Source organism: Eucalyptus grandis, chromosome 9 (assembly GCF_016545825.1).
Source record: "Eucalyptus grandis isolate ANBG69807.140 chromosome 9, ASM1654582v1, whole genome shotgun sequence".
Taxonomy (NCBI): Eukaryota; Viridiplantae; Streptophyta; class Magnoliopsida; order Myrtales; family Myrtaceae; genus Eucalyptus; species Eucalyptus grandis.
This window is the reverse complement of record NC_052620.1, coordinates 36,128,838-36,140,898: the sequence shown is the minus strand read 5'-3', so window position 1 is coordinate 36,140,898 and position 12,061 is coordinate 36,128,838. Positions and strand designations below refer to the sequence as shown.

Genomic DNA, 12,061 nt, shown 5'->3' with positions numbered 1-12,061 from the left:
CAAAAAGAGATGACAACTTTCTCGAGGATGAACACGAAGTAGAAGCCGGATTGGGAGGAGAATGCTTTTAGGGTTTTGAAGATTGAAAATGAAAACCGTATATATATAACTCAGTTTTGAAAAGGGAAGTTTAATCGGCACAAGGAAAGTGTACGAATACCTCTTTTCGAAATCAATAATTGCCAAAATTAATCCTTTTGAAAAGACAAGTTTTCGAAGACTACAAAATAACTGAACGAAAGATTATACCTTTTCGAGTTTAGATAAAATAACAACTTACAATCTATAGTCATCAAAGTCTGAGTCTGAGAGATTTAGAGTCTGACGATCATCAACTTTCTGAGTCTGAAGGTTGGAGAGTCTCTAGACTTTAACTTCTTCGAGCTTCAAAATGTTGAGTCTGGAGTGAATAAAATCGAATTAATTTTTCTCCGAAGGCTTTGTGAATATATCTACTAGTTGACTTTTTGAATCAACAAATTGAATCGAGATTTCTCCGTTTTGAATATGATCTCTAATGAAGTGATGTCGAATCTCTATATGCTTTGCTCTTGAATGAAGAATTAGATTTTTTGTGAGATTGATTGCGCTGGTGTTGTCACATTTGATTTTTGTGCATGAGTCTTCAATCCCAAAGTCTTGTAGCTGTTGTTTTATCCATAGAATTTGTGAACAGCAGCTTCCAAGAGCTATATACTCTGCTTCTATTGTTGAGAGAGCTACAGTGCTTTGTTTCCTTGAAAACCAAGACACTGTCCTGCTTCCAAGCAACTGGCAAAGTTCCTGAAGTACTCTTTCTATCGACTTTGCAGCCGGCCGATCTACGTCCGAGTATCCCCGGAAGATTAAAGTCTCACTTTTTAGGATACCAAAGACCGATGCTTGAAGATGAAGCAACGTATTTAATAATACGTTTTGCAGCACTGAGATTGAATTCTCTAGGATCTGATTGAAACTTAGCACATATGCAAACACTCAACAAAATGTCAGGTTTAGAGGCAGTAAGATAAAGAAGTGAACCGATAATGCTCCTGTACAGCTTTTGATCAACTTTCTTCCCTTCTTCATCTTTGTCTATCTTCAAAGAGCTTGACATTGGTATGTCAGTCTTCTTGCAATTTTCCAATCCAAACCTTTTGACAAGATCATTAGCATATTTTCTTGGTAAATGAAAGTTCCTTCCTTCAATTGCTTTATTTGAAGACCAAGAAAGAATGTTAATTCTCCCATCATACTCATTTCAAACTCATCCTGCATAGACTTAGAAAATTTCTTGCATAGACTTTAATTAGAAGATCCAAAAATAATATCATCCACATATATTTGAACAAGTAAAAAGCTTTTGTTTTCCTTTTTGATAAATAAAGTAGTATCTACTTTACCTTTGACAAAACCATTATGTAATAAGAACTTACTCAGTCTGTCGTACCAAGCTCGAGGTGCTTGCTTTAAACCATACAAGGCATTTTTCAGTTTGAAGACTGAGTCTGGTTTCTTTGGGTCTTCAAACCCAGGCGGTTATTCCACATAAACTTCCTCTTGGATAAATCCATTTAGGAAAGCACTTTTGACGTCTATTTGGAATAACCTGAAATTTTTGTAACAAGTAAACGCAAGTAATAGACGAATAGCTTCTAACCTTGCTACAGGAGCGTAAGTCTCATCATAGTCTATTCCTTCTTCTTGCGTGTATCCTTTGGCTATGAGTCTTGCTTTATTTCGTACGACTTTTCCTTTTTCATTCATCTTGTTTCTGAACACCCATTTGGCTCCAATAACAGTTTTACCTTTTGGTTTAGATGTCAATTCCCAGACATCATTAATGTTGAACTGTCTGAGCTCCTCTTGCATAGCTTCGATCCAGCTTTCATCAGATAAAGCTTCTTCTATGCTTTTTGGTTCAATTTCATAGATGAGAGCCACAGCACTAGACTCTTCACGACTTTTGGATCTGGTTCGAATTCCTTCATTAATTTCGCCGATAATGAGATCTTTGGGATGACTGGACTTATGCTTTCAGTTACTGGTTGATTTGTCTGGATGATGATCTCTTTCTTTATTTGAATCTTTATGAACATCTTGATGCTGGTCTTCCAGAGTCTGAGACATTTCTTGAGTTGTCAGCTTTGGAAAGTCTGGAGCAGATTCAGACTCTTCATACTGAGTCTGACTGGATTCATCTTGCGTAGAGTTTTGAAATTTGACATTCATTGACTCCTCCACCGACTGGCTCTTCTTGTTGTAGACTATGTAGGCTTTGCTTGATGTAGAATATCCAAGGAAGATGCCTTTATCTGATCTTTCTTCAAACTTACCAACTCGATCTTTTGCATTTTTCAATATAAAGCATTTGCAACCGAACACATGAAAGTATGAAACAATAGGCTTCTTACCTTTGAATAATTCATAAGGGGTTTTCTCTAGAATAGGTCTTAGGAAGACTCTATTGATGATATAGCAGGTTGTTGAAATAGCTTCAGCCCAAAATTGTGAAGAAATTTTACTTTCAATTAAAAGAGTTCTAGTCATTTCTTGAAGAGATTTATTCTTTCTTTCCACAACTCCATTTTGCTGAGGAGTGTATGGAGAGGAAAACACATGCTTAAATCCAGATTCATCACACAATTTTGTGAAATCTTGATTTTCAAATTCACCTCCATGATCTGTTTTTATACTTGAGATAACACATCCTTTTTCATTTTGAATCTTTTTAGCAAATTTTTCAAAATACGAAATGGTTTCTGACTTACTTGCAAGGAAATATATCCAAGTAAAGCGGGAGTAATCATCCACAATAGGCAATATTTCTTACCTCCAATACTCTGGGTTCTGGTTGGTCCGAAGAGATCCATATGCAACAACTGTAGTACATGATTAGTAGAGACATGATTTATTGGCTTAAAAGAATTTCTTACCTGCTTTCCCAGAATACATGGTGTGCATGGATCGGTCTTTTGAAATGGTAATTTAGGTAGACCTCGAACAAGCTGCTTTGATGAGATTTTGGCTAATTGCTTCATATTGACATGACCAAGCTTTCTGTGCCATAAGCTTGCTTCATCTTGAATTGATATTAGGCATTGTGATTCATTTGGTTTCACGTCTAAAAGGTATATATTTCCATGTCTTCGACCCATGAAAGACTGAGTAAAGTCTTTACTGATTCCAGAACATATTCCTTCTTGAAAGGAGATCTTGAAACCGGTATCACACAATTGACTAATGCTGAGAAGGTTATAGTTGAGTCCTTCCACTAGAGAAACATTGCTTATTGTGAGATTTCCAATTTTCACAGTTCCAAATCCCACAATGCTTCATTTGCCGTTTCCTCCAAATGAAACATTTCCACCGTTTACTTGAACAAACTTTATGAAGCACTTTGAGTCTCCTGTCATGTGTCTTGAACATCCGCTGTCAAGATACCACTTTACCCTTTTCTTGACGGAGACCTGCATTTAAAATAGAGTCTCAAGCTTTCTTTGGTACCCAAATTTTCTTGGGTCCTTTGGTGTTAGTAGGATAAACATTATTAGGCCATACTTTCTTAACAGGCTTCCAAACCATAGGACACTCTTTTTCAAAGTGATCCTTACTGTTACATTTTGAACACCTTAGAGCATTTCGTCCTACAGACTTTACAAAAACTTTCTTGAAATGATTTTTGTAAGCCTCTCTCGACGGTCTTTTCTTAATTCTTTCTTTTACTTTAGGAAAATCAATCAAGGGAATTGTTTATGCTGTCATGCCTAGACCAGACTTATTGAAGTAAGGTCTTTGAACTGAAAGAACTTTTTTAAGCTTTTCGGATCCTATCGAAAATTTCTTTGAAATATTTGATAAGTCCGTTTTTAAGAAAACATTTTCTTTCAAAAGATTATCTTCTTTTTCTTTAAGAGTAGAAACATTCAAGTCTAAACTTTTAACTCTTTCTTCTAAAATGGTTTCCTTTTGTTTTAGGGCTGAGTTTTCCTTTTTAAGTTTGGAAATCCTTTTGAGAGAAGTCTTAAGACTAAAACAAAGTTCATCAATGTATTTAGAAACTTTGACAGGAATTTTAAAATTACTTACCTCAAATTCACTGTTCGAGTTTGATCCGAAATCTGAGTCTCGAGTCCAATGTGCCATCGGACATATGTTGGCATATTCATTATCACTTTCTTCATATTCTCAGTATCACTCCGTTTTCGGCTTTGAGAGCTTTTCGAAACTTCTCAGCTTTTCCTCTTTTCTTCTTCAGAAGAGGACAGTTGGGTCTGATGTGTCCCTTTTTCTTACACTCGAAGCAGACTACATCTTTGTTTGGTTCCTCATCATCAACAGACTTGGTATGCTGTCTCTGGAAACTTTGTTTCTTTGAGTTGAACCTTCTTCCTTTTCTATTCAGTTTTCTGAATCTTTTTATCATGAGAGCAAGCTCCTCGTCGTCCATATCATCTCCTGAATCGTATCATCGAGAATCATCATTTGATTTTAATGCAATAGATTTCTTACCTCTTGGATCTTCGTCCTCATTAATTCGTTCCACTTCATAAGACTGAAGAGTTCCAATCAGCTTGTCGACAGATAGAGGCATAATTCTTTGCGTCTCTCTTATTGAAGTCTTTATATGATTCCAATCCTTGGAGAGTCCACGCAGTAGCTTGTTCACCTTCATGGGATCATAAATTTTTTGTCATTGGTTCTCAAGACCATTGATAATATCTGTAAAACGACTAAACATGTCAGTTATAGATTCTCCTGGTTTCATTTTGAAGGCTTCATATTGACCGAGGAGAATGTTGATTCTGGTCTCCTTCACTCGATCTATTCCTTCATAGGTGATATGTAATCTGTCCCATACTTCTTTTGCTGTAACACAAGAAGATATTCTGTTATATTCAGTTGGAGACAAGGCACAATATAAAGAGTAAATTGCTTTTGCATCGAGTGCTTGTCTTTTGTTTATCTCTTCCTGAGTCATTCCGCCGGTATCAATAGTTTCTTTCCCTCTTTCAGAGATTGATGCAGCAGCAGGAGTGATTCCTCTTTCCACAACGTCCCATTCCAGAGGATCCTTTGATCGTAGGAAAGCTTTCATCTTGTTCTTCCAGATGTTGTAATCATTTCCATCAAAGTAGGGTGGTCTAGTATTGCTTTGCCCTTCCACCAGCCCTGGTGCTAGCATACTAGCCATGGATCTTTTACTCTGAAGTAAAACACTTCAAATAAAGTAAGAACACGAGCTCTGATACCAATTGATATAGCTAGTACAAGTACCTAGAGGGGGGTGAATAGGTGTATAAAAGATTTTTCTTGATAGTTTCTTGATGATTGCGCAATACTTAGACAGTTGATGAATTTGCAATAAGTAATAATCAACGTAAGACTAAGTAAAAGAAAGAGAGAATTGAACACGCGGTTTATAGTGGTTCGGCTTAATTCAAGCCTACGTCCACTCTTCTGCACTGACAGCCAATTGGCTGGATTCCACTATGAACAAAGAGATGTTACAGTGTTGATCTTCCTTGATTTCTAGGTGTAGATGATCTACCACACTCACTCAAGGTATCACCAAGTATGAACACTCTCTGTGTATACAATTTCGCTCAGAATGAATCGACTAATAATCAAGATGCTTCAGACTCTGGAATTTCTCTATCGATCACGCACTTTCACAACTAGAACGTCTTCCTTTTTATACTCCTTTATGACATCATACCGTTGGCACTTACCAAAGGAATTCCTCCAATCTACCCGTTGGACGGAATCAATTAAGGAGATCATTCGAGCTATAAAAGGAACCTGACGATAGCCCATTAATCCTGTTCGCCCATACAATCAGGATCTTGGTTTCCAAGAATAGAACATTCCAAGAATACTTTGTCGACCATCGGATCTTCAATTGATCTTGATAAGAACAAAAGAATCCATTATATTTATCCAGCCAAAAAGATCTTCTCCAGAGAATAGGATCAAATCCTCAACCATATACTTCGGCTCTGGATTTCCTTCTTCATTGGATCAGAAAGACTATCAATGAGAATAGTATTGAGTCTTGAGTCTTGAGTCTTGAGTATTGAAACTTGAGTCTGGTGATCAGAAAGTCTTCAGACTTTAAACTAGACGATCTGTAGATATCCAGACTAGACTGATAGAAACGTTTTGTCAGCTTCAAAATATTCTGGAAAGATTTCGCCAACAAAGATAACAAAGAAAATGAATAATATAATCGTTTTTGAAATATCACACATAGAAATATCACACATAGCATGGAATATGGGTTATACACTTTTTATATGTATGCAATTTCTCTCCACTTATTGACATAAGATTTTGAATCGGATATTCTAACATAGTATTAGAGTCAGATTCTGCTCTAGTTTGCATGTGTGTCTGTTGTCAAATTGCATAGTATTACATACTTTTATAGACACGTGATTTTTGCTTTTATGTTGGAATTTCTAACAATCTCCAAGATAACTCGCATCGTATATACTATGAAACTTTATTGACTATTAAAGCTAGAGTATACAATTTTTCAGTCTATTATCGTGTTAGGAAAACAGCTGTACATATCCAAATTAATATTGAGAAAATACCGATTCTAGTAGCTGCAAAGTGAAAATTGAAAATTTGAATTTTCCCATCAATACATAAATTTGTTATTCAAAATTTCATCAAATACAACCTTTGGGAGAATTATTAGAACAACGAAAAAGACTAATAACTCTGAAATTTGTAAACTGGAATATAAACGATAATCGCCCCTTAACTTGAAATATGAATTTGAACACATTACTCAATCATTAATAAACTTGTAGATAACCATAGAAAGTAAATTGCAAGGTCCTCAATTCTTCAAAATTACAAAGGTTATTCTTGTTCAACAAGCTCAAAACCTAATTCCATAAAAACAACATTCCAAAATGAAATGCACCAAAAGTAAAATAATTATTAACAGAATACAATATAAAGAAAAAGAAAGAAAGAAATAATAAACGGCATAATAATAGGTTGACGTGAAAATATGGAAGAATTTTTTTTTTGGTCAAAAAATATAGAAGAATTTAAAAGTACACTTAAATGCCTGTACAATATTTTTTTCCTTTAATTAGATTTAAAAATAAAATATATAGAGGAAAAAGGAAAAACTCAACTTCATAAAATTCTTACGTTTATTTGGCAAATGAAGGGCAAGAACATCTTTGCGAAAATGACAAAAATAAAAAGAAAACTAAAAGTTAGAGGAGCAGGCCGGCAGCTCGATTGATACGTGACATTTTACGGTGGATGTTTGCAAGTTTCTGTCTTGGCGTCCCGTGTTAATGCATTAGAAGATATATAAATATATGGATGTATTAATAGGGAAACTGAGGAGAAAAGGAAAGAAAGAAAGAAAGGAAAAGAGTGGGAACTCCTATTTCATTAAAAGGAAATATGGAAGATTGTGAAGAGTTTCTAATGAAAAGAGCCATTACTCACATAAAATAGAAGGTTCGCATTGAGTTTTTTATTAGTACATAATCCCGATCAGTACAAAGTCCGATCAAGTTCTTAGAAGAACTCTTGGAACAGGGATACCCGGATATGCACTTGTGGACTTTGACAAAGGTTTTATAGCTATAACATTATCTAGAGGGGATGAATAGGTGATTTTGTAGAAATGAAACAATTTGAATAAATATTGCAACAAGACAACTTTTGATGAAGTGGTTGGATGTTACTAGTACACAATTTTACCACAAAAATTAAAATAGTAAGGGATAGAGAATTGCACACTCAAGATTATAATGGTTTGGCTTTTGCAAGCTTATGTCCACTCTCCCGCGCTACAGCCAATTGACTAGAATCCACTGATAAGAACCGATCAGAGGTTACAAGATTTAAGCTCCGAACACTCAAGCTCGTTTGTATAACTAAAAAGTTACACAATTTTGCTCACAAAGACTAATGTATATGATCATCAACATTCTTCAGACTTTGGAATTAAAAGTTTTAATTCTCGTGTATGCGAATTCTATCTCTTCTGCTTGGAGACCACCTCTTATATTCCTCCTAGTCCAAGTTGACCATTGGACATACACCCGTTGGTCTTGGATCTGGTTGAGAAGATCTGAAGGCTTCGAGATCACCAAGGTTTATGCTTCCCATCAGATTTGCTGCCCATACAGCAAATCGGGTTTCCAAAATTCGAGCGTTCATGTGTAAGAAGAACAACTCGCCTTTTATAAGAAGTTTGAGGAAGTTTAGAATCTATAAGAATTTTATGAAAACTTTCCTTTTGAAACTCTTCCAAAATATAGCAAGTAATCCAATCAATTTCCCCCTAGCCGTTCCATGAGAAATTTACTCATTCCTAGCCGTTTGATAAAATATCCGAATAAGGATGTATCATCCACAACTGTGATTCTAACTGTAAATGTCTGATTATATTCCATTAGACTTTCCTTCTGAAAAATACTTTTAATAAAAATACAAAGTCCGAAGGTTTTGTCAGAAACTAGCGAGGAAATCTTTTCCCATCAGTAGGTAACAGAGAAAGTATGACAATACAGATCCTATAAACATAATAAAGCCAAAAGACCAAACACAAGATTTGACAAATCTCCTGACTTTAGATACTGCCATATAGTAAAGGACCACAATACGCATAGCAGACTTGGAGGATGGGAATATCAAGGCTGATAAAACCACCACGACCTTCGCGAGGTAAAGGACTCCAACGGACAGAACAAGGTTCCTGAGCCAAGTAAGTTTGCTCACTGCAACAGTTACCGCTGCCAAAAAAGCCACTGACATGCCGATGAGAGCCATCAACAACAATGGCCCTGCTGAGTGGTAAGCTAGTTCTGCAACGTAGAAATCTCTACTGAGACCCCAGAGGAGGACTACGACTGCAAGAATGGAGCTGCACATGGCTAACATGTTGGAAATTACAAAAAGTTGAAACATTCCCTTATGCAACATGGTCGCCGTTCCTGGGTGGGGATCACTAGATGCGTTATATCCACCGGGCAAGGTGACGCCCGCAGTGAACGTGACAGAGGCCACAAGCGTGGCCACTAGCAATAAAGTATTAACCCGGTCCTTGATCCATTCCGCTGGAGATGATTTGCTCTCTCCACAACCTTGTTCTCTTAGCGACAGAATGTCTCGATCCTCGCTTTGCAAAATACCAGCAACAATCAAAATAGCACGTCCTAGTAACTGCAAATGTCAAATCAGAGAATTAGCCATCATTCCCGAGCGCATGAGATTCAGTTAAGAGTAAACACAGCCTGCAACGAAAATTACGCTACCACTGGATTTTCCGTTGACAAGCTTCTAGATTTCATGGCCACATCCAGGGCGGTCAACCCATCATTGTTGCAATGCTCCGAGCAAATCCCTTTGACCTTGGTCAAAGAGCGCATAACTTCGCAATGGTTGTGCATCGATGCCAAATGGAGGGGTGTGTTCCCATCGACATCTTTGGAATTCACCAGCTTCTCGATGATGACGGGCTCACTGCTTAACTCGAGTATGCATTGGACTGCATCGTCACTCCCGGCCTTGGCTGCAACGTGAAGAATATTCTGACCCTTTTTGTTTTTGATCTCTGCCAGGTCGGGCCACGTCTCTTTTATTAAAAGGCCGATTGTTCCAGACAGCGGATGTAGTTTCACTAGAGTTACCTTCATCACTACCAATGCCTCGATCTTGCGTTCGCAAGCAATGTGAATTGGGTAGGAGCCGTTTTTGTCCGTTTGAAGGGCGAGATAAGGGCATTTACTCAGCAGGATCTCCATTGCTTCAACATTTCCATCCCATGCTGCTGCGTGCAGTGGTGTCCACCCGTTTTCATCGCGCACGTGAAGTAACTTCGGAAGCTGATCTATAATTTCTTTCAATATATCTGACATTGTAGGTCATGGTACATTTTAGGTTGGGTGCAATTAACTCATTAAATAATTATTGCTGTTACCTCCTGTAGAGTCATTTGTTTTTTGACCAAATGCTATCATCAAGCGTTTCTCCAAATTGGACGAATATGAATGTTGAAAAAGAGTAGAAAGCAGTGCAGTTTACTTACATCTATGCTTTTTTGGACTAGAATTACACATAAAAGTATTTGTTACCTTTATTACTCTTCTTGAGCGCGGCCAAAACTGGTGACATGCCCTGTATCTTGACAGCATAAGCTTCATCTCGAGCGGATTCTTGCAAGAGAAGCTGAAGAATCTTCCAACGCTCCCCCTCGCACAGTTTCTCTCCAGAAGACTCGCACTTCTCGATTGCCAGATACAATGGAGATATACTATCCTTGTTCTTCCGGTATATGATTTCCGAGTCTGTTCCCAAACGAATTAGCTTTTCTATTGCATTGAACCTCCCATCTTGAATGGCAACATGGAGTGCAGTATCCTCTGAGGAGTTTTTCTGGGTCACCGTGTTAGGAAAATGAATGAGAATGAGCTCCATGACATCAATTTTTCCAAAGCTTGCTGCTACATGAAGCAACGAATTTCCAGAGGGGGTGACTTGGTCGATGATTAGCGACAAAGCTAGTTTCCTCAACTCAGACACTTTTTCTAATGCATTGATGAATTTCTCGACATCCCCTTCTTTCGTGGCTTCATATAGGTCACGATCCATAATTTTGTTTAGATCACCATCTCCGAGCTGGTGTTGGTTATCTGGAGTCGGGACGTATCTTGCCTTCAAATCTTCAAGCCTTGCTGCTGCATGAAGCACTGAATTCCTGGAGGGGGTGACTTGGTCAAAGATTAGCGACAAAGCTAGTTTCCTTGACTCAGACAACTTTTCTAATTCATCGATGAATTTCTCGATGTCCCGTTTCTTTGTGGCTTCATGTAGGCGACGATCCGTAATTTTGTTTAGATCGCCATCTCCATGCTCCTGTTGGCTATCTGGAGTCGGGACGAATCTCCTCTTCAGAGCTTCAAGCCTTTCGTTTTGCGTTGTGCATATTGCACTCCTGTCGATGCTCACAGCATGCTCCATTTCGGACAGCGGGAGTGGTTTGTTTTTTTTTTGTGAACTCTTCCCCCCTTGTGTAGTAAGAATGCAGAGGGAAGAGAGCACTCAAACCCTTAAAATGGTCGAAGTTTTCACATGAACCCAACACCCGAGGAGACTCACCCCTGCCATTATCATTGACTTTAGACCCAACGGCCAATTAGGGTGCGCATGGATTTATTTCTGTGCTTTTTTTGTTCCTGGGAACAGAAACAAAAAAAGTGTTTGTTCCGGAACAATTTTTGAACAAAAGAACGCGTTTGGTAACGTTTGGTCCGGAAATAAAAATGAACGAAAACACGTTTGGTTAAATTTTATTATTTTTTTGTTTCTTTTAATTTTTTAAACATTTTTATTATTTTTATTTTTTCCTTTCTTTTTATTTTTCTTTTTCCGGCCGGTCACCGCCTCCCGGCGACCGGCCGACGGGGCCGGCAGCCTCGCCCGGCCACGGCGAGGCTCGCCGCCCACGGCGAGGCCGAGCCTGGCCGTGGTCGGGCGAGGCTCGGCCTCGCCTTGGCCGGGCGAGCTCGGCCTCGCCCGATCCGGCGAGGCCGAGCGTCGCCCCCCGGCGAGGCTCGGCTCGCCGGATCTGGGCGAGGTCGAGCTCGCCCAGCCATGGCGAGGCCGAGCCTCGCCGGATCTGGGCGAGCCCGAGCTCGCCCACCAAGGCGAGGCTCGGCCTCGCCGCGCGGCCACGCCGAGCCTCGCCTTGGGCGGGCGAGCTCGGGCTCGCCATCCGGCGAGCCCGAGCCTCGCCATGGCCGGGCGAGCTCGAGCTCGCCTGATCCGGCGAGCCCGAGCCTCGCCGGGGGCCGGCGACGCTCGGCCTCGCCCGCGCCGGCGACGCCGAGCCTCGCCGGGGCCGGCGACGCTCGGCCTCGCCGGATCTGGGCGAGGCCGAGCCTCGACGGCCGGCCGTCGCCATGGCCGAGCCGGCGACCGCCAAAGAAAAAAAGAAGAAAAAAATAAGAAAAGAAGAAGAGAAGAAGAAGAGAGAGAGAAGAGTCGTTTTGTTTCTTCTGAGAAGTGTTTTTCTCGAGAAACAACTTTTTTTGTTTCT

At 39.4% G+C, this 12,061-nt stretch overlaps 1 protein-coding gene across 1 annotated transcript; it reads right to left on the bottom strand.

Annotated features, from left to right (window-relative positions):
* Window positions 1-8,472: 8,472 nt before the first annotated feature.
* Window positions 8,473-11,088, bottom strand: LOC104427223 (protein ACCELERATED CELL DEATH 6). Its single transcript, XM_010040344.3, has 3 exons — window positions 10,098-11,088; window positions 9,279-9,874; window positions 8,473-9,186 (listed from the first exon to the last, which is right to left on the bottom strand). The coding sequence occupies exons 1-3, from the start codon at window positions 10,981-10,983 to the stop codon at window positions 8,473-8,475; spliced, it is 2,196 nt and encodes a 731-aa protein (XP_010038646.2). The 5' UTR covers window positions 10,984-11,088.
* Between the last annotated feature and the right edge of the window lie 973 nt (window positions 11,089-12,061).